Genomic DNA, 21,454 nt, shown 5'->3' with positions numbered 1-21,454 from the left:
ATAAATATTGGACATATAAGATAAAACAAAATATAGATTACAATCATAGAGAGGTAAACACACAAGAATGAAATAATTATGGTTAAATAATGTAACCATACATAAAGGCTCAAATCTTTCACAGGTTGTGTGTTCTTTAGCTCAAATGTCATGTTCCAAATACAACTCAAGCAAATTTATCATAAAAATTTTGAAAAATTAGTGAAATTTTGTTCCAAAGATAGAGTCTTAAAAGGAACTTATTGTCTTTTCAATCAAGTAGAACATGCATGCAACTATCCTAACCTATGCAATTTATTCTATTCTATGATGCGCATAAACTAGTTATGCTACGATTTAGGAAATTGCACGATCGGCAAAATTCCTTCCGGCAAGTGCACCGGTTATCGTCAAGTAAAAACTCACAATAGAGTGAGGTCGAATCCCACAAGGATTGGTTGAGTGAGCAATTCGGATTAGAAGTGTGTTCTAGTTGAGCGGAATCAAGATTGAGATGAGAATTGCGGAATGTAAAATTGGCGGGAAAAGTAAATAACAAGAAATTGAAATGGCGGAATCTTAAATTGCATGAATTAAAGAGCAGAAACTAAATTGCTGAAATTAAAAGGGAATGGGGGTGATTGCATGAATTGAGTTGCAGAATGTAAAGAGAAGATGTAATCAGAATTGGGGGATTCATTGGGTTATAGGAGATATTGAGATCTCCGAATCAAAACATGTTTATCTCTTCCTCAAGCAATGCGTTCATTGAATTTTGCTTGGCAATCTTATATGATTGGATCCCAATCCCTTGGCTCACCAATTCTCTCTAAAAATGAACAAATTCCCAATCCCTTGGTTTAAATGTTCATAAGAAGAGATGATGCTCGATCACTGATTATACCACACAGTTTCATGAACCACAATTTGGTAGGATTACATGTCACAATATCCATCCAAACCCCAATCCAATTCACTGTGAGAAAGCTTCTCTAGCATGAATCCTCCATTCCTTTCCCAAGGTTCCGAAGGATTCCAATTATGGGTAGTTTCTTTCCCAAGACAACTACCCAATGGAATTAGATCGAGAAGCTTTCTAACAAAATTCAAGAGAAAAGATTGAAGAAGAAGATAAACTATTATTGATTCATTGAATTACAATAGAGCTCCCTAACCCAATGAAAGGGGGTTTAGTGAGTCATAGCTCTGAATTCAATTACAAAGATATGAAAACTAGCTAAAAGTGAAGGTAAAAAGTCCTTTCTAACTTAAATTCTATCCTATTTATACACTTTCTATATTGAGCTTCTGTTGTGTTTCTTGGGCTTTGAGGCCTCTCCCTGCTTTCCTTTTGCCTTGGGTTTATGATCCATAATCTTGATGAGGCTGTTGATCCAAATTCTGTAACATTCATTGAGCCAACTTAGTGATAATCAAATAATGACACATGACTCAATAAATTGAGATTTCAAACTCATCAATCCTTCAGGCCCAATCCCATAAACCATGATATTCAATTGGGTTTCATACCAGAATAAGTTTAAGTTAATGTTTGTGCTCAAATACTAACTTAAACCACAATATTTTTGGTCCAAAAACCTTTTCCAAGAGTGGCGTTTAACTGCAGCTTAAACGCCAGACACTTCCAGTGAGGCCTTTTGTAGAAGCACGTTTAAGCTTCAGTTTAAGGTTAAACTGAAGCTTAAACGTGGAAATGGAAGAAAGCAGCCCTGGAGAGTCATGTAGTCGAACACGTTTAAGCTTCAGTTTAAGGTTAAACTGAAGCTTAAACGTGGATATAGGAAGGGCAGCCTTGGAGGTCGAACACGTTTAACCTCCAGTTTAAGGTTAAACTGGAGGTTAAACGTGGAAATGGAAGGAGGCATCCTGGAGGTCGAACACGTTTAACCTCCAGTTTAAGGTTAAACTGGAGGTTAAACGTGGAAGCTTAGAAGGGTAGCCCTGGAGGTGTCGAACACGTTTAAGCTCCAGTTTGAGGTCAAACTGGAGCTTAAACGTGGAAATGGAGAGAGCAACCCTGGAGGAGAAAACTTGGTCGAACACGTTTAAGCTCCAGTTTGAGGTCAAACTGGAGCTTAAACGTGGAAATGGCTCCCTGGTGCTTTTCCCATTCTGGCGTTTAACCTCCAGTTTAAGGTTAAACTGGAGGTTAAACTTCAATTCCAGCATTTCTTAGCCTTCCTGATTCTGGCGTTTAAGCTCCAGTTTAGGCTTAAACTGGAACTTAAATTCCACATGTGATATTCAAGCTTCCTTTATTGATTTTGTTGCTTCCTTGCTTAGCCTCTTCTTCCCTGAAATCATCCAAACAATTGCATCAAAGTCTTGCAAAATTTCATGAGAAATCTTCCATTCATAGCATTCAAGTAATATAACTAAAACTCATGGAATTTGCATTAAAATCATACTGTTTGGATGGTTCATTGCTTTGTTCTTCATTTAACCATTTTTGGTTACTTTAAGCTCAAGAAAATGCATAAAACAACTAAAACTAACAGAAAAATGCTAGTGAAACTAGCCTAAGATGCCTTGGCATCACAACACCAAACTTAATACTTGCTTGTCCCTAAGCAAGTCCTGAGTTATTTGAGAAGAAAGTATGAAACAGAAAGCAATTACATTGGCTATATTAGCAAGCATTTGAAGTTCATCAGAAGGGTTTTATGCAGAAAGTTGCAGCATCACTTTTTCATTCTTATCAGGTAAGATTATCACTTTTTCCTTGCATCCATCAAACACTGCTATGGCCTCTTGTTATTCTTATGTCCTTGGCACTTTTCTTCTTTGTTTTTCTTTTCTTTTTCTTAGAGCTTCTTTGCTCCTTGTTTGCTTAGTGTCATGTGTTGCACAAGCCTTTGGCATATTCTTTTTCTTATCAGTGCACTACACATATCCACTTCAGGCATTTTAGTTCACATTTCTTCTTGAGACATTGGTGCCCAGCACCTCTTTGTGTGACTAAATGTTTTGTATTTAGGTTGCTCTTGATAATGGACTTTTGGTTGATAATCCCGGGTTAGTTAACCCAAGTTACCAAGTGTTGAAACACTCCTCAGAACCTCTTCATCCAAGCATATCCTTAATACATAAACACCACAGGCATTTGTCTCAGAAGTTCAAACCATTGGTACCTAGCTTATTTTCTCAATTTTTTTTTTTTTTGCTTTTTGGTTGCCCTTTTTCAGTGGCTTTTTCTTCTTCTTTTTCTTTCTTTTTCATGACCAAAGATATTTATTCATCAAGATCCATAGACAGTTTTCAATTTCTACATAAAAAATGATAATTCTACACTCTATTTCCAGTGATCTGACTTAAACAATCAAGCATGCATACCACCACTTAATTCTACTTGATTTGTCACTAATTGAGCCAAGTTACTTTTGTTCAAACTTTTCTTTTATTTTCGGAAACAGAACAAGCATGGCAAGCATTTGTTTAAGAAGGTGGAGTTATATCCAAACATCTAGGCATTCACTTTATTCAAAGCAATAAACAGACAAATATACTAAAAACTTCACATTCCAGAAAGATTCAACATTTACAGTTTAAACCAGAACAAGCATGCTTTTGTTTGCCCTTTTTAAAGAATTATCAAGGAACAATACCACCTTGTGAAATTCCTTGTTTTCTCTTTGTTGCCAGGAAACAATTTGATTTCCCTTCTTCTCCTAAATGTTGCTTCATGCTTTAAAATCCTTGTTTCCTTTCCTGCAAAGAGTGATGAAGTTGCTTGCTTCTCAAGCACTTGAGTGGTTAGCTCAACTATGTGTGGGTAAGTATCTGAGTCTTAAGTTGGTGTGTGAACACCAAACTTAGTCTCCCACTTACTTCTCTGTGCTTTGAATCCTTGAGTTCTCTTTGGAATGAAGTTGCTGCTAAGGGTTTTAAGCATTTCTGTGACTGCTTAGAATGGTTGTTCTTCTCATATAATTCAAAGGTTGTTGTGTTCAGTTGATCTTTATGGTGGAACACCAAACTTAGAGTCACACATTCCCCTTTGAATTATTGATCCACGAATTCATTGTTTGGTGTGAAACACAAAACTTAATTCTTTGCAATGCACAGAAATTACTTCACCCTTTTTATTGAAACAAATAAAAGAAACAGCAAAAGGGTATTACCTCAGGTTGGGTTGCCTCCCAACAAGCGCTTCTTTAACGTCATTAGCTTGACGGTCAGCTTCCTCAGTTGAGGTGATATTTAACTTTGTCCTTCTCATCCACATCTCCCAAGTAATGTTTGAGTCTTTGACCGTTCACAATGAAGGTTCGTTGTGACTTTTCTTCCATGATTTCTACTTGTCCATATTTGGAGACCTTGGTGACAAGGAATGGTCCAGACCACCTTGATTTTAGCTTCCCTGGAAATAGCTTCAGCCTAGAATTGTAGAGCAATACTTTTTGTCCTTCTTCAAATTTCCTTGGGGCTATGTTGCTGTCATGCTTCTTCTTTGCTCTTTCTTTGTAAATTTTGGCATTCTCATAAGCTTCCACTCTGAATTCTTCCAACTCTTGAATTTGCAACATCCTTCTTTCTCCAGCAGCTTTGTTGTCCAAGTTCAAAAGTTTCAAGGCCCAGTATGCCTTGTGCTCCAACTCCAGTGGCAAATGGCAAGCTTTTCCATATACTAGTTGGTAAGGAGACATTCCAATTGGTGTTTTGAAAGCTGTCCTATATGCCCAAAGAGCATCATCTAGCTTAATCGACCAGTCCTTCCTTGAAGTTCCCACAGTCTTTTCCAGGATCCTTTTGAGTTCTCTGTTAGATATTTCGGCTTGCCCACTTGTCTATGGATGGTATGGTGTGGCTACCTTGTGTTTGACTCCATATTTTAGAAGCAATGCCTCTAATGGTTTGTTGCAGAAGTGGCTTCCTCCATCACTGATGATTGCTCTTGGAACCCCAAAACGGCAAAAAATGTGTTTTCTGAGGAAGTTCATGACTACCTTATTATCATTGGTTGGAGTTGCTATTGCTTCAACCCATTTGGAGACATAGTCTACTGCCACAAGAATGTAATTATTTGAGTATGAGGAGGGAAAGGGTCCCATGAAATCTATCCCCCATACATCAAACAATTCAAGTTCCAGAATGAATTGTTGTGGCATTTCATTTCTTCTTGGCAGGTTCCCCGCTTTCTGGCATTCATGGCAGTGCTTCACTAATTCTTTTGCATCTTTGAAGATAGAGGGCCAATAAAAACCACACTGCAACACCTTAGCTGCTGTTCTTTCTCCTGCAAAATGTCCTCCATAAGTGGAGCCATGGCAGTCCCATAAGACTTCCCTTCCTTCTTCCTCGGATATGCATCTTCTGAGTATGCCATCGGAACATTTTTTGAACAAGTATGGTTCGTCCCAGATGAAGTATTTGGCATCATTTACCAATTTCTTCCTTTGATGTTTGTTAAATTCCAACGGTAAACTCCCAGTGGCCTTGAAGTTTGCTATGTCTGCAAACCAGGGTGCTTTGTGAATTACCATGAGTTGTTCATCAGGAAAGCACTCATTTATATGTGTGCTTTGTGCGCTTCCTTCTTCACATGGTATTCTTGATAAATGGTCTGCCACCTTGTTCTCTACACCCTTCTTGTCTTTGATTTCAATGTCAAATTCCTGCAACAAAAGAACCCATCTAATAAGTCTTGGTTTGGATTCTTGTTTAGCAAGTAAGTATTTTAAAGCTGAATGATCAGTGAAGACTATGACTTTAGATCCAATGAGATAGGATCTAAATTTGTCAAATGCAAAGACTATTGCCAAGAGTTCTTTTTCAGTGGTTGTGTAATTCCTTTGGTTATCATTCAAGACTTTACTGGCATAATAAATCACATGTACCAAATTGTCTTTCCTTTGTCCTAACACTGCCCCAATAGCAAGGTCTGATGCATCACACATCAGTTCAAAAGGTAAGTTCCAATCAGGTGGGGCAATGATAGGTGCAGAGGAAAGTTTTTGCTTCAAAAGTTCATAGGCTAGCATGCAATTTTTATCAAATACAAAGGGTGTATCAGAGACAAGCAAGTTACTCAAAGGTTTGGCTATTTTAGAAAAGTCTCTAATAAACCTTCTGTAAAAACCAGCGTGTCCCAAAAAACTCCTAACTGCCTTGACATTACTTGGTGGAGGTAATTTTTCAATGAGTTCCACCTTAGCTCTGTCCACCTCAATGCCTCTATTAGAGATTTTGTGGCCAAGGACTATTCCTTCTGTGACCATGAAATGACACTTTTCCCAGTTTAATACTAGGTTAGTCTCTTGGCATCTCTTAAGCACCAAGGCAAGGTGGTGTAGGCAGCTAGGAAAAGAATCTCCAAACACAGAAAAATCGTCCATGAAGACCTCAATAAATTTTTCAATCATGTCCGAAAAGATGGACAGCATGCATCTTTGGAAAGTGGCAGGTGCATTGCACAATCCAAAGGGCATGCGTCTATAAGCAAAAACTCCATATGGACAAACAAATGATGTTTTCTCTTGATCTTTAGGATCAACTACTATTTGGTTGTAGCCTGAATATCCATCTAAAAAACAATAGTAAGCATGTCCGGCAAGCCTTTCAAGCATCTGATCCATGAATGGGAGTGGGAAATGATCCTTTCTGGTGGCTTCATTGAGCTTCCTGTAGTCTATGCACATCCTCCACCCAGTGACGGTTCTTGTGGGTATGAGTTCGTTCTTCTCATTTGGCACCACAGTTATGCCACCTTTCTTGGGAACTACATGGATGGGACTAACCCATGGGCTATCAGAAATGGGGTAGATTACCCCTGCCTGCCATAACTTCATGACTTCCTTTTGTACCACTTCTTTCATGACGGGATTCAATCTTCTCTGAGCTTGAATGGAGGGTCTAGCATCCTCTTCTAACAAGATTTTATGCATGCATATGGATGAACTTATCCCCTTCAAATCGGCTAGGGTCCATCCAATGGCATCTTGATGAGTTTGTAGCACCTTGATCAATTCTTCTTCCTGTTCTTGGCTCAGGGCAGAGCTAATGATAACAGGGTGACTCTCATCACTACCCAAGTATGCATACTTGAGATTAGGGGGCAATGCTTTGAGCTCAGGTTTTGGTGCTTCCTTCTCTTCTTTCACTCTCTCTGGCATGCTTGGCATGGTTGTTTCAGCAGCCTTGATGTCACTAACTTCAATATCCTTGGTGAACTCCTCCTCTGCCACTTCCTTTATTGTTTCCTCAAAAGTTTCTTGTACTGCAATGTCCACTACATCAATCCTCATGCATTCCCTTAGTGATTCTGATGGATAGCTCATTGCCTTGAATACGTTAAACACCAATTTCTCATCATGTAGTCTAAGAGTGAGTTCACCCTTTTGTACATCTATGATGGCTCCAGCAGTAGCCAGGAAGGGTCTTCCCAGAATTATTGAAGCTTTGGCTTCTTCCTCCATATCTAACACCACAAAATCAGCAGGAAATATAAAATCTCCCACTTTCACCAACAAATCCTCAACTATCCCATGAGGGAATTTAAAAGTTCGATCTGCCAATTGGAGGGCCATTCTTGTTGGTTTGGCTTCCTCAATCTTCATTCTTCTCATCATTGTTAGAGACATCAAATTGATGCTGGCCCCTAAGTCACACAAGGCCTTCTCCACCATGACTTCTCCTATGATGCAGAGGATTTGGAAACTGCCTGGGTCCTTCAATTTCTGAGGCAATTTGTGCTGAATGATGGCACTGCATTCTTCAGTTAACAACACAGTTTCCTCATTTCTCCAGCTTCTCTTCTTGGTCATTAATTCTTTTAAGAATTTTGCATAGAGTGGCATTTGCTCTATTGCCTCAGCAAACGGAATGTTGATTTGGAGCTTCTTGAAAATCTCCAAGAACCTGGAGAATTGACCATCCTTTTCACTTTTCATCAAACGTTGAGGATATGGTGCTTTAGGTGTATAAGGCTTCAGGACCTCTTTTTCTTTTGTTGCGGACGGTGTAAAAGATTGTCCTTGTTCCTTGTCTCTCACATGTTCCCTTGCTTCATCCTCTGTGGTTTCCTTTGAGATCTCCTTTAGATTTTTTCCACTTCTGAGGGTTATGGCCTTACATTCTTCCCTTGCAATAGCCTTGGCAGCATGAGAAACGCTCGTCCCAGGGGTTTGCTTAGACAAATACAAAATTTGATTTTCTAGCTTCTGGATGGCAGCTCCTTGGTTTTGCAGGTTAGACTTTACTTCTTCCTTAAAAGCTTTCAATTCGGTTATGTCTTGACTCATGGTTGTAAGCATTCCTTCTATCCGGTTTAATTGATCTTGAAATTGTTGGTTTGGATCAGGTTGGGTAGGTTGATTATTTTGGCCATGATATGATGGTTGGGAGTAAGTGTTTTGTGTGGCTTGGTATGATCTTTGGTTGGAGTTTTGGTATGTGGAATTGTTATGTTGGTTGTGGTTGTAAGGTTTGTGGTTTTGTGGTTGGGTTTGTTGGTTCCCCCACCCAAAGTTTGGGTGATTTTTCCATCCTGGGTTGTAAGTGTTGGAATGTGGATCATATGATTGCCTTTGTTGGTTTCCCACATAGTTGGCCTCTTCCCAATCACCTCCTTCAATGCTTACTTCCTCTTGATCTTGTGTGTGTATTGCAGCCACTTGCTTTGTTTCTAATTGCCTGGTAAGTTCCGCTAGTTGCTTGGCAAACACCTTGTTTTGGGCTAGAATTGTATCAACATGGTTCAGCTCCATGACTCCCTTAGTGTTGTGCCTTTCTGATGCATAGTAGTACTCATTCTCAGCCACTGTCTCAATCACTTCAATGGCCTCTTCCACAGTCTTTTTCCTGTTCAATGAACCTCCTGATGAATGGTCTACAGCCTTCCTTGATTCATAAGAGAGTCCATCATAGAAAATATGCAATTGCACCCAATCATGGAACATGTCTGGTGGGCATTTCCTTGTCAAGTCCTTGAATCTCTCCCATGCCTCGTAGAGAGTTTCACCATCTTGTTGTCTAAAAGTCTGAACCTCAGATCGAAGCCTATTGACCTTTTGTGGGGGGTAGAAACGTGCCAGAAACTTGCTTTCCACCTCATCCCATGTTGTTAGACTTCCCCTTGGGAATGATTCCAGCCACTTAGCTGCTTTGTCCCTAAGTGAAAATGGGAACAAAAGCAGTTTATATGCATCTTCCTGGACTCCATTGGACTTCACAGTGTCACAAATTCTCAGGAATTTTGTGAGATGTTGGTTGGGATCTTCATTAGCACTCCCACCAAATGAACAATGATTCTCCACAAGTGATATTAGCTATGGTTTGAGTTCAAAATTGTTGGCCTGAATGGGTGGTTTCTGAATGCTGCTACCACAATTCCCAGAGGTTGGGTTTATGTATGAACTAAGAACCCTCCTCTCAGGAATGGCATTGTTTCCATCAGCTCTCTCATGGTTGTGAACTTCTCTATCCATGTTGAGATCTAGAGCTTCCTCAAAATTGTCCTCAGATTCTCCTTCAGATTCTTCTTCTCCCAGTACTCTCTTCCCTCTTGCTTCCCTTCTAAGTCTATGAAGGGTCCTCTCTGGTTCGGTATATGGAGGAGTTGATGTCTCTCCTCTCCTACCTGTCATACAAGAACACAGCACAGGCAACAACAAGTGAAATACTCTTGGTTAATGGAAGAGTATGGTTAGAGCAATTGAGGAATTAATTCAAACAGTTAGTGAGTCAGTGAGTTAGTTGCTTGAATTTAAAGGCATAAAGAAAGAAAGCATGTAACAGAGTGCAGAAATTAAAATTCAACAAGTAACTTGTACTGAATTAATCAAAACACAAAAAAAAAAATGCTCAATCTAGTTAACTTCCAATTGGAGAATTGTCAATCGAAAACCAATCCCCGGCAACGGCGCCATAAACTTGATGCGCATAAACTAGTTATGCTACGATTTAGGAAATTGCACGATCGGCAAAATTCCTTCCGGCAAGTGCACCGGTTATCGTCAAGTAAAAACTCACAATAGAGTGAGGTCGAATCCCACAAGGATTGGTTGAGTGAGCAATTCGGATTAGAAGTGTGTTCTAGTTGAGCGGAATCAAGATTGAGATGAGAATTGCGGAATGTAAAATTGGCGGGAAAAGTAAATAACAAGAAATTGAAATGGCGGAATCTTAAATTGCATGAATTAAAGAGCAGAAACTAAATTGCTGAAATTAAAAGGGAATGGGGGTGATTGCATGAATTGAGTTGCAGAATGTAAAGAGAAGATGTAATCAGAATTGGGGGATTCATTGGGTTATAGGAGATATTGAGATCTCCGAATCAAAACATGTTTATCTCTTCCTCAAGCAATGCGTTCATTGAATTTTGCTTGGCAATCTTATATGATTGGATCCCAATCCCTTGGCTCACCAATTCTCTCTAAAAATGAACAAATTCCCAATCCCTTGGTTTAAATGTTCATAAGAAGAGATGATGCTCGATCACTGATTATACCACACAGTTTTATGAACCACAATTTGGTAGGATTACATGTCACAATATCCATCCAAACCCCAATCCAATTCACTGTGAGAAAGCTTCTCTAGCATGAATCCTCCATTCCTTTCCCAAGGTTCCGAAGGATTCCAATTATAGGTAGTTTCTTTCCCAAGACAACTACCCAATGGAATTAGATCGAGAAGCTTTCTAACAAAATTCAAGAGAAAAGATTGAAGAAGAAGATAAACTATTATTGATTCATTGAATTACAATAGAGCTCCCTAACCCAATGAAAGGGGGTTTAGTGAGTCATAGCTCTGAATTCAATTACAAAGATATGAAAACTAGCTAAAAGTGAAGGTAAAAAGTCCTTTCTAACTTAAATTCTATCCTATTTATACACTTTCTATATTGAGCTTCTGTTGTGTTTCATGGGCTTTGAGGCCTCTCCCTGCTTTCCTTTTGCCTTGGGTTTATGATCCATAATCTTGATGAGGCTGTTGATCCAAATTCTGTAACATTCATTGAGCCAACTTAGTGATAATCAAATAATGACACATGACTCAATAAATTGAGATTTCAAACTCATCAATCCTTCAGGCCCAATCCCATAAACCATGATATTCAATTGGGTTTCATACCAGAATAAGTTTAAGTTAATGTTTGTGCTCAAATACTAACTTAAACCACAATATTTTTGGTCCAGAAACCTTTTCCAAGAGTGGCGTTTAAGTTGCAGTTTAAGCTTAAACTGCAGCTTAAACGCCAGACACTTCCAGTGAGGCCTTTTGTAGAAGCACGTTTAAGCTTCAGTTTAAGGTTAAACTGAAGCTTAAACGTGGAAATGGAAGAAAGCAGCCCTGGAGAGTCATGTAGTCGAACACGTTTAAGCTTCAGTTTAAGGTTAAACTGAAGCTTAAACGTGGATATAGGAAGGGCAGCCTTGGAGGTCGAACACGTTTAACCTCCAGTTTAAGGTTAAACTGGAGGTTAAACGTGGAAATGGAAGGAGGCATCCTGGAGGTCGAACACGTTTAACCTCCAGTTTAAGGTTAAACTGGAGGTTAAACGTGGAAGCTTAGAAGGGTAGCCCTGGAGGTGTCGAACACGTTTAAGCTCCAGTTTGAGGTCAAACTGGAGCTTAAACGTGGAAATGGAGAGAGCAACCCTGGAGGAGAAAACTTGGTCGAACACGTTTAAGCTCCAGTTTGAGGTCAAACTGGAGCTTAAACGTGGAAATGGCTCCCTGGTGCTTTTCCCATTCTGGCGTTTAACCTCCAGTTTAAGGTTAAACTGGAGGTTAAACGTGGAACTCCTTCCTGAGTGGCATTATCATTCTGGCGTTTAACCTCCAGTTTAAGGTTAAACTGGAGGTTAAACTTCAATTCCAGCATTTCTTAGCCTTCCTGATTCTGGCGTTTAAGCTCCAGTTTAGGCTTAAACTGGAACTTAAACTCCACATGTGATATTCAAGCTTCCTTTATTGATTTTGTTGCTTCCTTGCTTAGCCTCTTCTTCCCTGAAATCATCCAAACAATTGCATCAAAGTCTTGCAAAATTTCATGAGAAATCTTCCATTCATAGCATTCAAGTAATATAACTAAAACTCATGGAATTTGCATTAAAATCATACTGTTTGGATGGTTCATTGCTTTGTTCTTCATTTAACCATTTTTGGTTACTTTAAGCTCAAGAAAATGCATAAAACAACTAAAACTAACAGAAAAATGCTAGTGAAACTAGCCTAAGATGCCTTGGCATCATAGAACATGCATGCAACTATCCTAACCTATGCAATTTATTCTATTCTATAAAAGAAAGAAAATCTAACTAAAATATCCTAATTATTGGTGCTAGGGAAAAGAAATTACCTCTGGAAGTCAGGTACTGACCGACCTCCCCACACTTAAGGCTTTGCACCGTCCTCGATGCCGTCTGTCAGGAACAAGGGTAGGCTGGTAGCAGTATCTCCACAGTCGGGACCATTATGGCTCCCTGTGCTGGTAAAAGAAGTGGAGTCCGGGGTATCCGAGTCCCTGAAATGTCCCTTGAGTAGCTCCTTGAGGTGTTTGAATTGGCGCTCGTTACGGCGCTCTCTCAACTTAGCTTTGTGTTCTTGCCGATCCAACCTTGTGATTATCTGCTGGAGCAATTCATCAGTTGTAGGTGCTTGTGGTATTGAAGAAGGATTATCTTCAACTGGAGCAGTAGGAAGACTTGTAGTGGCTGCTGGAAGTCTGAGGTATTTCCCGTAAGGGACATACTGATCATCACGTGGAAGCACGGCTTTGGTGTCCCCAGCTCTGTAGGAGACTCCGGCTGCTGAGACAAGATCTGAAACCAAGGCGGGGAAAGGTAAGTTGCCCGCAATTTGTACGTGTTCCATAGCATTCCGGATATGTCTTGAGAGATTCAGAGGGTGGTCTGTAAGGATGCACCAAAGTAGAACAGCCATGTCCGCAGTGAAGGAGGACTCATGAGTGCTCGGAAAGACGTAATGGGACATGATCTGTGCCCATACCCGAGCTTCCAAGGTAAGTGCTGAAGCTAAGATTCCCTTAGGGCGGGTACGGTGGTATCCGTAGATCCAACGGCTGCCAGGTAATGCGATAACTCCGAGAACGGAGTCCCAGTCAAATTGATACCTCTGGCGCTTAAGTGCGGCTTCTTGGATGGTGTCCATTCCTTCTGGAATAGGGGGAAGACTCAGAGCTTGCTGAATGGCCTCTTCTGTGATGGGGACTTGCTTCTGTCGGACATAAACAGACTGCAAGGTTGGCATGTAGAAGTTAGAGTAGAACTCAACTACCCAAGGAAGATTGACCTGCCTTGACTGTCTCCGTAGGAAACCCCATTGTCTTCGTTCAATTTACGGCTCAACAAGGGTAGCAATATTGGATGGGAGGATAAGAAGGTATTCATTGTTATAGTTTCTTTCTGCCAGGATAGGGAACATCTGTTTACAGTAGCGATTGGGAAATCGCGTAGTGTCCTTTGCTGGGAAGGCTTTCTCCTTCTCATCAACCTTTATTATCCTCTTAACTCTTTTTGTTGAGGGATTGACTGTGGTTGAAGAGGGCTCTGCCACTAATGCTCTTTTAGTGCCTTTTCTTGCTGGGGGTTTAGGAGTCGCTTTCTTCTTTCCTTTCTTGGTGGCCATCCTGAAAAGAGAGGAGAAAGAAAATTAAATTCAAATAGATATATAGCAAGGAAGAGAACGGAAGAGTGGTGATGGATGCACATTAGGATGTAGATGACATTAACACATGCTCTCGAGTACATGTGAAAAGCCAACAATGGAAAATAGCTAGTGCATAGAAAGACAAGTGACTGCAAGGTCTTTATTGGCATGCAGGCAAAGGGCATGAGTAGCATAGACCAAGCAATACCTTGTAACAAACCATCACGTTTGTATTGACAATTAAATTCAATTAATACAATAGTAAAGGAAAGTTGTGAAAAGCAAGCATTGAATAGTATAACAACATAGAGAAGTGCATAATGCCATTTGAGCTTTTTCACAAACACATAGCATGCATGTTGAATAAGGTATAGAAAATATGAAGGTGAACATGCAAGAAATCCATAAATGGAATAAAAATAATTGTCAAACAATTTGCAACAATCCACAAGCATATAATGAGGGATAATGACTCAAAAAAAATTTCTAACACCATGTAAAAAGGAAAAGAAAAAGAAAGAAAATATGAATAATGAAAAGAAAAAGGAAAAGAAAAGAAAATACATATAAAATAATAAGGATGATAGAAAAAGAAAGAGAGAAGAAGAAAATAAAACCTTGTTAATGGAGGTGAGAGAGATAGAGAGTGAAAGGTGAGATAGAAGGGGGAAGGGGGAAGAAAGAAATAAGGAGGGAAAAGAAAAACTAGGATTTGGAGGAGAGAAAGATAAGATAATTTGGCAATTTAGGTTGAGCTGTGCGGCGCATGCGACGCGGCCCCGTGGGGCACGTGTTTGCGTGAATGCACTTCAAGTAAGGTGACGCGATCGCGTCGATCGCGCGTGACCCATATTATGCATCTAGCGCGAGTGCAGCCTCGCACCAGCACAACTCTCTGTTCAAATTAATTTATTTGCCAAAATTGGGGTGGTGCGATCGCGTGGGTCACGCGATCGCGTGAGTGTGCGCCAGAAAATGGATGACGCGGCCGTGTCGGCGATGCGGTCGTGTGATAAGGATTGTGCTTCCAACACCAATCCAGCATCACTCTCGCACAATATTTCATTGTGCACCCTTTTACGTCGAAAACTCAGGGCACGCGGTCGCGTGGGAGGCCATGATTCCCATGCGACGCGAACGCGTCAGCGACGCAGTCGCGTGGGTTGATTTGTGCCATTGGCACGCCTCCAGCCACACTCCAGCGTGACTTTCTGTTCATTTTTATTTTTCTTTACTCTCCTTGTGACGCGGACGCGTCACTGATGCGATCGCGTCGCGTAGCGAAAATTTTTTTTTTAAAGTAAAAACATGTAAATGCAGATGCATGAAAGTACTAAGAAAGAGAAGAGTTATTGAATAGGAAAAACTAAAAATAAAGAAAAGAACGATCATACCATGGTGGGTTGTCTCCCACCTAGCACTTTGCTTTAACGTCCGTAAGTTGGACGCTCCACTAGCTCAATCTTCTGCTATGTGGGGATCTTCCAAGAGGAAGATCTCAAGCTCCTTGTTTCTCTGCATCTTCTCGCCATGGTATATCTTCAGGCGTTGGCCATTAACCTTAATAAATTCAGAGCTTGAAGGATGGCTTAGGTGATAAACTCCGTACGGTTCGGCCTTCTCTACTCTGTATGGACCTTCCCATCTTGATCTCAACTTGCCTGGCATGAACCTTAGTCGAGATTTGTAAAGGAGGACTAAATTCCCAGGTTGGAACTCTTTCTTCTTGATGTTTTGATCATGTACAGCCTTCATCTTTTCCTTGTATATTTTGGAGTTTTCATAAGCTTCTAGGCGAAGGTTCTCCAGTTCCTGCAGTTGTAACTTCCTTTCAGCTCCGGCTTTCTCGATTCCCATGTTGCACTCCTTAACTGCCCAAAAAGCTCTGTGTTCTACTTCAACTGGGAGATAACAAGCTTTTCCATAAACCAAGCGGAAGGGACTCATTCCAATGGGTGTCTTGTATGCTGTTCTGTATGCCCAGAGTGCATCTTATAGCCTGGTGCTCCAGTCTTTTCTATGAGGCTTTACTATCTTTTGCAAGATACGCTTAATTTCTCTGTTTGACACCTCAGCTTGCCCATTAGTTTGGGGATGGTAAGCTGTTGCAACTTTATGAATTATCCCATGCTTCTTCATTAATCCTGTTAGTCTCCTGTTACAAAAATGGGTGCCTTGATCGCTCACGATTGCTCGTGGTGATCCGAAGCGACATATAATACGGTTTCTCACAAAGAAAACAACAGTGTTAGCATCATCAGTGCGGGTAGGAATTGCTTCCACCCATTTGGAAACATAATCCATAGCTAACAATATATAAAAATATCCATTAGAGTTTGGAAATGGACCCATGAAGTCAATGCCCCAAACATAAAAAATTTCACAGAAAAGCATAATTTGTTGAGGCATCTCATCCCTCCTGGATATATTACCAAATTTCTGGCATGGGAGACAAGATTTACAAAACTCAGCAGCGTCTCTAAAAAGAGTAGGCCACCAGAATCCACAGTCTAAGATCTTTTTGGCTGTTCTTTGAGGACCAAAATGTCCTCCACTCTCAGATGAGTGACAGGCCTCTAAAATGGACTGGAATTCTGATTGAGGCACACAACGTCTAATTACTTGATCAGCGCCACATCTCCATAAATATGGGTCATCCCATATGTAATATTTAGACTCGCTTTTCAGCTTGTCTCTTTGATGCTTAGAAAAATTTGGAGGAAATTTGCGGCTAACTAAATAATTAGCAACAGGTGCATACCAAGGGACTACCTCAGATACTGCTTGCAGGTTATCAAAAGGAAAATTATCATCTATAGGAGTAGAATCATCCTTAATATGCTCAAGGCGACTCAAGTGGTCTGCCACTAAATTTTGATTACCACTCCTATCCTTTATTTCTAAATTAAATTCTTGTAACAACAGTATCCAACGTATAAGTCTTGGTTTGGACTCCTTTTTAGCTAATAGATACTTTAAAGCTGCATGGTCCGAATACACTACTACTCTAGTACCAAGTAAATAAGCTCGAAATTTATCCAGAGCAAAAACAATAGCAAGAAGCTCTTTCTCAGTAGTAGTATAATTGGACTGGGCAGTGTCTAAAGTCTTAGACGCATAAGCAATAACGAAAGGATCCTTACCTTCATGCTGAGCCAGCGCTGCTCCTACTACATGGTTGGAAGCATCGCACATGATTTCAAACGGCTGGCTCCAATCTGGTCCTCTCACAATTGGAGCTTGAGTTAGAGCAGTCTTCAGCTTATCAAACGCTTGTTTGTAATCCTCACTGAACTCGAACTCAATATCCTTCTGCAGTAATCTGGATAAGGGAAGTGCGACCTTACTAAAGTCCTTAATAAATCTCCTGTAAAAACCTGCATGGCCAAGGAACGAACGGACTTCCCTCACAGAAGAGGGGTAAGGTAGACTAGAAATAACATTCACCTTTGCTAGGTCTACAGAAATGCCATTATTAGATACCACATGTCCCAATACAATTCCTTGTTTTACCATAAAGTGACATTTTTTGAAATTTAATACAAGGTTTGTATTAACACATCTATCTAATACTCTAGATAATCCATCTAAGCAAAGGCTAAAAGAATCACCATAAACGCTAAAATCGTCCATAGAAACTTCCATACAGTCCTCAATAAGATCAGAGAAAAGACTCATCATGCACCTTTGGAAAGTAGCTGGTGCATTGCACAAGCCAAAGGGAATTCTCTTGTAAGCATAAGTCCCAAAAGGACATGTAAATGTAGTCTTTTTCTGATCCTCAGGAACTATATGAATCTGGAAATAACCTGTGTAACCATCTAAAAAGCAATAATGTGATTTACCTGACAGGCGATCCAGCATTTGATCAATGAATGGAAGTGGGTAGTGATCCTTACGGGTAGCTTGGTTGAGACGCCTGTAATCAATGCAGACTCTCCAAGCATTCTGAACTCTAGTTGCTATGAGCTCTCCATGCTCATTCTTCACTGTAGTGACTCCAGAATTCTTGGGCACCACTTGTACTGGGCTTACCCATTCACTGTCTGAAATGGGATATATGATACCGACTTCCAATAGTCTGGTCACTTCCTTTTTGACAACTTTCAAGATGGTGGGATTCAATCTTCTTTGGGGTTGACGAACAGGTCTTGCTCCCTCTTCTAAAAATATTCTGTGTTCACATACTTGAGGGTTGATACCTACTATGTCTGCCAAGCTCCACCCAATTGCCTTCTTATGCTTCCTCAGTACATCAAGTAGCTGCTCTTCTTGTTGAGAAGTAAGTTCCCTTGCAATGATAACTGGAAACCTCTGCTCATCTTCAAGATAAGCATATTTGAGATGTGGAGAGAGGGGTTTCAATTCTAACTTTTGATCATAGGCAGGCTTTGGATTATCTGGAGCTTGTGAAAATGGCGAAGTGCCCTCATTGTCAGTTAAAAGGGTCCCCACACTTGGACCTTGTCCAGTGTGTCTCTCTTCAAACTCTTCCTTGTGAACTTTAGCTACACTTTCATCTATGACATCACACTGGAAGATAGAACGATCTTCTGGGGGGTTGTCAATGACTCCATTCAGATTGAAGATTACTATGCGACCATCTATTTCAAAGGAGTATGTTCCTGAAAAAGCATCCAATTTGAATTTTAATGTCTTCAGGAATGGTCTTCCAAGTAGGATTGATGATGGCTTATCTGAATTATTATGGGGCATCTCCAAGATATAAAAATCAGTGGGAAATGTAAGCCCTTTAATGTTCACCAAAACATCTTCAGCAACTCTAGCCACTGTAATAATGCTTTTATCTGCTAACACAAAATGAGCTGCTGACCTTTTTAAGGGAGGGAGCCTCAAAATATCATATATAGACAAAGGCATTATACTAACACATGCTCCTAAATCACACATGCAATCATAAATTACTACACCACCAATAGTACAGCTAACTATACAAGGACCTGGATCACTACATTTTTCGGGTAATCCTCCCATTAAAGCAGATATAGAACTACCTAAAGGAATAGTTTCTAATTCATTAATTTTGTCTTTATGGATACATAAGTCTTTTAGAAACTTTGCATATTTAGGTACCTGCTGAATAACATCAAAAAGAGGAACAGTTACCTCAACCTTTTTGAATATTTCTACCATTTTGGGGTCGGGTTCCAGCTGCTTCCTGGGCTTCCTTGCAAGTTGTGGAAATGGAATAAGAGTAGTGTTTTCTGTGGTGTTTGTGCCTTTTGGTGCTTCCTCCTGTGGTTGAGCTATTTCTTCTTCAGCTATGTCTTGTATGTCCTCTTCCTCTTCAACATCTTCTATTTCTACTACCTCTTCAGCTGAGGTGTGTTCTGGTGGGCTTGGTTCTTCCTGATTCCTCTCCTGCAGTGTGGTTCCAGACCTTAGGGTGATGGCATTAATGCCTCCCTTTGGATTGGGTAATGGTTGAGAGGGGATTCCAGTGGAACTTGAAGGTTGGTTACTGGAATTTTGTGTTGATCCAATCTGTGACATAAAAGCTTGCAAAGTAGAGGTGAGACCATTCAGACTGGCATTAATACTATTCATGATGTTATTTTCCATGGTCTATTGTCTTCGCTCAAAAGATTGTAGTAGCTCTTCATTAGGAGATGAAGAAGAGTGAGTGAATTGAGAGGTCTGCTGTTGATTGTTCTGTGGTCCTTGGTTTTGCCTCAGGTGAGGTGCTCTATAAGGTTGATTCTGCTGCCTGTTGTTGTTATTATTCCGCCTCTGATTTCCCTGATTATCTCAGCCTCCTCTGTTATTGTTGTCCCTCCAATTCTGATTAGAATTGTCCTGCCATCCATGGTTATTATTTCCACTTTGATTGTACCCTTGGTTGGGGCGGTCATAGAAGTTATGAGTGGATGCCACCATGTTGTCTTCTTGTTAGAGGTGCGGGCATTCATCAGTGTAATGGCTATAATCAGCACAGATTCCGCAAATTCTTTGTGGGACTAGTTAGTTTTGCTGTGGTGGAGGAGGTTGAGCTTGCTGAGCTTGTTGTTGATTCAATTGCATCTGCTTCAGCAAGTTGGTCATCTCACATATACTCTGAGCTAGAGCAGCAGTCTCTCTGTTAGAGGATACTTCTGCAACGGCTTTTGAACGGCCTTGCTTTTGCCTGTGGTTCCTAGTAGATTCAGCTAAATCACTGATCAATTGCCAAGCCTCATCAGTGGTCTTGTACTTCTTCATAGACCCATTGCTAGCACTTTCTAATGTGGTCTTATCTTGGGGCCTCATGCCCTGTGTGATATAGCTAAGTAACACTATCTTGTCAATCATGTGGTGGGGGCATGCTTCCAGAAGATTATTGAAGCGCTCCCAGTATTCAAAGAGAGTCTCATTGTCATCCTGAACAATTGTGGAAATATCTTTCCTCAGTTTATCAGTAACTTCAGATGGAAAGAATTTCTCCAAAAACTCCTTTCTGAGTGTATCCCGGTTGGATACATTTGCTAGAGGTTGAGTGTAGTACCACTCTCTTACTTTTCCCTCGAGAGAAAACGGGAAAGCTTTCAGCAAAATTGAAGTTTCATCAGTACCATCACGCCTGACAGTAGAACAGGCTGCCTGGAAATCTCTCAAGTGCTTGATAGGCTCTTGAGCAGGTAGGCCATGAAACTTGGGCATCAAATTTAGCAGTGCGGTATTTATTTCAAAATCTGTAGCTACCGCTGGATGATGTGCTTGAAACGGTTGCATTGTAAAATCAGGGGCTTCTTCCTCCTGGATGGTAACTCTCCTAGCTGCCATGTCTTCTGCACGTAAAACAACCGAATCAGTAGAACGGGGGCTGGTTTCTTCCTCAAGTTCACTTTCAGATCCGCCCTCAGAGCGGACTAACCGACGATGTTCTCACCTTATTCGTGAAATAGTCCTTTCAATTTCAGGATCGAATATTAGCAAGCACGGATCGGGAAGTGAACGCATCATTTGACGAAAGAAACATGGAGCTCATAGTAGCAAAATAAAATAAAATGCAAATAAATAAATTCTAAGTAATAACTTTAGAACTCTATTGCAACTCCCCGGCAACGGCGCCAAAAATTGATGAGACACAGAAGTTGGTGAATTAAAAATTATTAAAATAGTTACGTTGCAAGTATAGTTCTTAACTCACCGAAAATCTGCCTATCAATTTAGAAATATGTCACAGAGAGTTTAATTTAAAAATTACTGGGAGTTTAAGTCCCAGGTCGTCTCCCAATGAGTTGTAGAAAAGTGTGCTATTTTATTAATCAGATGTGATGTGCGGAAAACGATCCGACACAAAACTCACCGGCAAGTGCACCGGGTCGCATCAAGTAATAATAACTCACGGGAGTGAGGTCGATCCCACAGGGATTGAAGGATTGATCAATTTTAGTTTAGTGGTTGATTTAGTCAAGCGAATCAAGATTTGGTTGAGAGACTTGTGATTTGCAGAATTTAAATTGCATGGAAAGTAAAGGGAATGGGCAATTTGCATGAAATTAAAGAGAACTGAAATTCAAAGTGCTGAATCTTAAAGAGCAAGAAATTAAATGGCCGAAACTTAGAACGCAAAAAAAGTAAATTGCAGAATCTTAAAGTGCAAGAAATGTAAATGTCTTGAATTGTAAAGGGAATTGGGAATTGGATTTGCAGAAATTAAATAAGGAAAAGTAAAATTCAACAAACAGAAGAGTAGAAGATAACTTGAATTGAATCAGATCTAAAACGGAATTGTAAATGGGCTTGAAAAGCATTAAACAGAGAATCAAAAATGGGAATCCAGATCTCAGGACTCAAGAGACTAGATAACCAAGTCTAGATCTCAATGCCTTCCTAGATCC

At 40.3% G+C, this 21,454-nt stretch overlaps 1 protein-coding gene and 2 non-coding genes across 3 annotated transcripts in view; 2 read left to right on the top strand and 1 right to left on the bottom strand.

Annotated features, from left to right (window-relative positions):
• LOC148571967 (uncharacterized) overlaps positions 1-21,454 on the bottom strand; it is a 94,816-nt gene that overhangs the window by 70,032 nt on the left and 3,330 nt on the right. The window contains exons 2-4 of the mRNA XM_088507350.1: positions 7,706-7,857; positions 5,283-6,865; positions 4,317-4,787 (exon numbers count right to left, since the gene is read on the bottom strand). Coding sequence (XP_088363476.1) covers positions 4,317-4,787; positions 5,283-6,865; positions 7,706-7,857 — 2,206 coding nt within the window. The remainder of the gene's footprint in view (positions 1-4,316; positions 4,788-5,282; positions 6,866-7,705; positions 7,858-21,454) is intronic.
• Positions 8,896-8,999, top strand: LOC148571969 (small nucleolar RNA R71). The gene has a single exon (XR_015909034.1). It is a non-coding gene; the product is annotated as a small nucleolar RNA R71 (small nucleolar RNA).
• Positions 19,917-20,024, top strand: LOC148571968 (small nucleolar RNA R71). Its single transcript, XR_015908828.1, has one exon. It is a non-coding gene; the product is annotated as a small nucleolar RNA R71 (small nucleolar RNA).

Source organism: Arachis ipaensis, chromosome B3 (assembly GCF_059453495.1).
Source record: "Arachis ipaensis isolate K30076 ecotype BB chromosome B3, ASM5945349v1, whole genome shotgun sequence".
Lineage (NCBI taxonomy): Eukaryota > Viridiplantae > Streptophyta > Magnoliopsida > Fabales > Fabaceae > Arachis > Arachis ipaensis.
The sequence above is the reverse complement of the archived record's forward strand: the minus strand, read 5'-3'. Positions and strand labels throughout refer to the sequence as shown.